This window comes from Nicotiana sylvestris, chromosome 8 (assembly GCF_000393655.2).
Source record: "Nicotiana sylvestris chromosome 8, ASM39365v2, whole genome shotgun sequence".
NCBI classification, from domain to species: domain Eukaryota; kingdom Viridiplantae; phylum Streptophyta; class Magnoliopsida; order Solanales; family Solanaceae; genus Nicotiana; species Nicotiana sylvestris.
Genome location: NC_091064.1, coordinates 117,305,737 through 117,308,497, shown reverse-complemented (window position 1 = coordinate 117,308,497; position 2,761 = coordinate 117,305,737). Strand labels below are relative to the sequence as shown.

The following is a 2,761-nucleotide window of genomic DNA, read 5'->3' as shown; positions in this document are numbered from 1 at the left end:
TAAAAACTTGGTTTAACAACCTACCGTCAAATCTATTGTTGTATTTACTATCTGCTATGGCTTTAAAGCAGAAACTTTAATTTAGTTACATACAAATCGATTGTTGTATTTACATTAAAATCTAATCAATGTTATTTAATCAAGCCACCCGGAGCACCTGCACAGAGAACACGCGAGCAGAGGGCACATGACTTGGGAACTGCATTAGACTCTATGCATGAACCGACAGAAATGAATATTGACCAAGCAGAAAAAGAAAATGATGAGAACCCTACACCTGCTAATCTTTACCGTCTTCGCTCCGCTCAGAACACCAAGTTAATGTTGGAGGTGCAGGAGAGGAATATAGTGATGCTGCAAATGCTTAGAACAATTTATGCTGCGCAAGATGCTGCAAATGCTGAGGAAGAAGCTGCAAATGCTGAGGACGAAATGGTGATGCAAATGGTGAAGAAGCTCAGGGTGGGCAGGCAAATGCTGGAAATGTGGATGAGACTGGAGATGAAGACAACAAGGATGATGAGGATTCTGAGAAAGATGATGATGATTCTGAGGGAGCAGATGTTGAGGAATATTCTGAGACAGATGAGGATGATGATTGTGGTGGAGCGAATGCTAAGGATTCTGAGAAAGATGATGATGATGATTCGGAGACAAATGAGGATGATGATTCTGAGGGAGCGAAGGCTAAGGATTCTAAGGCTGAGCATTCTGAGGGAGTGGATACTAAGGATTCAGAGGATGAAGATGATTGAGCCTAGTTGTTTATGCAATACTTATTGTGTTATTTATGTTTATAAATTATAAACTTATTGTTGTTATGATCAACTCTAAATTTAGAGCTTGTTATTATGTTTAAACTTGAATTATTATGTTAATTACTATGTGTGAACTTATTATTATTATCTACTTCTTATGTTAATTACTCTTTAAATATTTGTTATCCAATCTGTTTGAACTATCATATCTAAAAACATCTATTACTAGGCTCAAAGTAATTAGAAATTTACTTATCTCATTTGAATCTCTTCTTCTTCTTTTTTCTTTTTTTTCCATTTTTTTTTTTTGTAAAAGAAAAAATATCGACAAGAACAACAAAAAAGGAAAAAAATTCAAATACCTCAGATTTGCAGCACAGTCTTGAAGGTATAAATGGTCAAATCAAACAAAAGAGTGAAAAGGTAGAATTTTGTGTTAGAAATTTAAGGATATGAATTTGCAACAGATTTCAACAACAAAAATATAAAAAGCTTCGAACCGTAAAAGTTAGATCTTGTAGTAAAAAACTACAAAGAAATATTAATTAAAACAAAATTATAATTATTTAAAATCTAAGAAGAAGGTAAAATCCAACCTTCGACACAAAATGTCAGGAATAAGAAAACGTACACAAAGAAAAATTGGTTGATGTAAAAACACAAATTAATTAATAAAAAATAGGTGAAAATTTGGACGAGGAACAGAAACAACAAATACAATGTTAGTGGAATAAACGATTTACAAACCTAAGGAATATTTTTGATATATATCTTGGCTTTTGAGAAAGCTCTGGACATGTGTTATGAAAGACAGAGAGAGGGGTTCTAAGATGAGAACTAGAATATTGAGAGAAAAAAGAGGGGTAGAATAGAAACGAACACACAACTCTTTCGGCAACAAGGTGTGGGTTGTTGCTTATAAATTATAATGAGGTGTTAGGTTAGACGGTAAAAATTGCTTATTTGATCGCCTCCATTTAATTTATATTTTTTTTTATAAGTTTTAATTTATACTTACTTTTTAAACAAGTTCAACCTTTTTTATACCTAGACTACAAAATTTGAACGTACTCTGATTTCTTTCACCATTCATATCTCTTACCATGGAAGTTCATTAGTTTTTCTTTTTAATAATAACACAGAAAAAGAATCTTTTTTCATCATCACACTAATTGCACAAGAAAAATCTAAAACCTAAAGATGTTAGCAGAAAGTTGACTAATGACTACCATACTAAAAATAGTCAAACTATAATGAATCCCTTCAAGCAGAAAATTCATAGATGTATCTTGAGAGCATGGGTTGTGCGGCTAAAACGTGTTGAAGTTCAGCAAATATATAATAAAACTTTAGCTAAAACATGTTAAGTTCAGCAAATAGAGAATAAAACTTCAGCTACTAGAATGCTTAAGTTCAGCAATTACAAACAAAAACTTCAGCAAATAGAGAACAAGTTTCAACTACTAGAATACTTAAGTTCAACAATTACAAACAAAAACTTCAGCCAACACTTGGTTCAGCAATTTGCTATTTCAGGCCCATCTACTAGAATGCTGAAGTTTGCGTGATTGTCTTTGCTACTTCAGGCCTGTATGTCTGAAGTTACGCGAAAAGTTAGTACGCTTGTAATTTTTTTTATAAAGCGGGTATAAATTAAAACGTGACCAAAAAAGTGGTTATAGATGCAAATGCCCCGTTAGATTGTGTGTGGGCCCACTCTCATTTAGGGGTTCAGTATTCGACTATAATACTACACTAACTAATTAGTGTTTAGATAATTTAATGGTTGGCAATGGCATTATTTACAAATAAATAAGTTTAAATACACATTTGTTTTTTCCTCTTTTCGTGTGTTTGTATGAATAGTTCATGCAACAGCATTGACTTTTCTATTTCATAACATCCAATAACATTATACTCTTTTCTACCTGTTCAAAAATAATAGTACATTCTTTCCTCTTAAATTATCTATAGTTCTCTTATTTTACATTTATCATAAGAAA

General features: G+C 32.2%; 1 protein-coding gene across 1 annotated transcript; it reads left to right on the top strand.

Moving 5' to 3' along the window:
- The first annotated feature begins 231 nt into the window (after positions 1-231).
- On the top strand, positions 232-755 carry LOC104247277 (uncharacterized). Its single transcript, XM_070154420.1, has 2 exons — positions 232-435; positions 471-755. The coding sequence occupies exons 1-2, from the start codon at positions 232-234 to the stop codon at positions 753-755; spliced, it is 489 nt and encodes a 162-aa protein (XP_070010521.1).
- Positions 756-2,761: the final 2,006 nt, after the last annotated feature.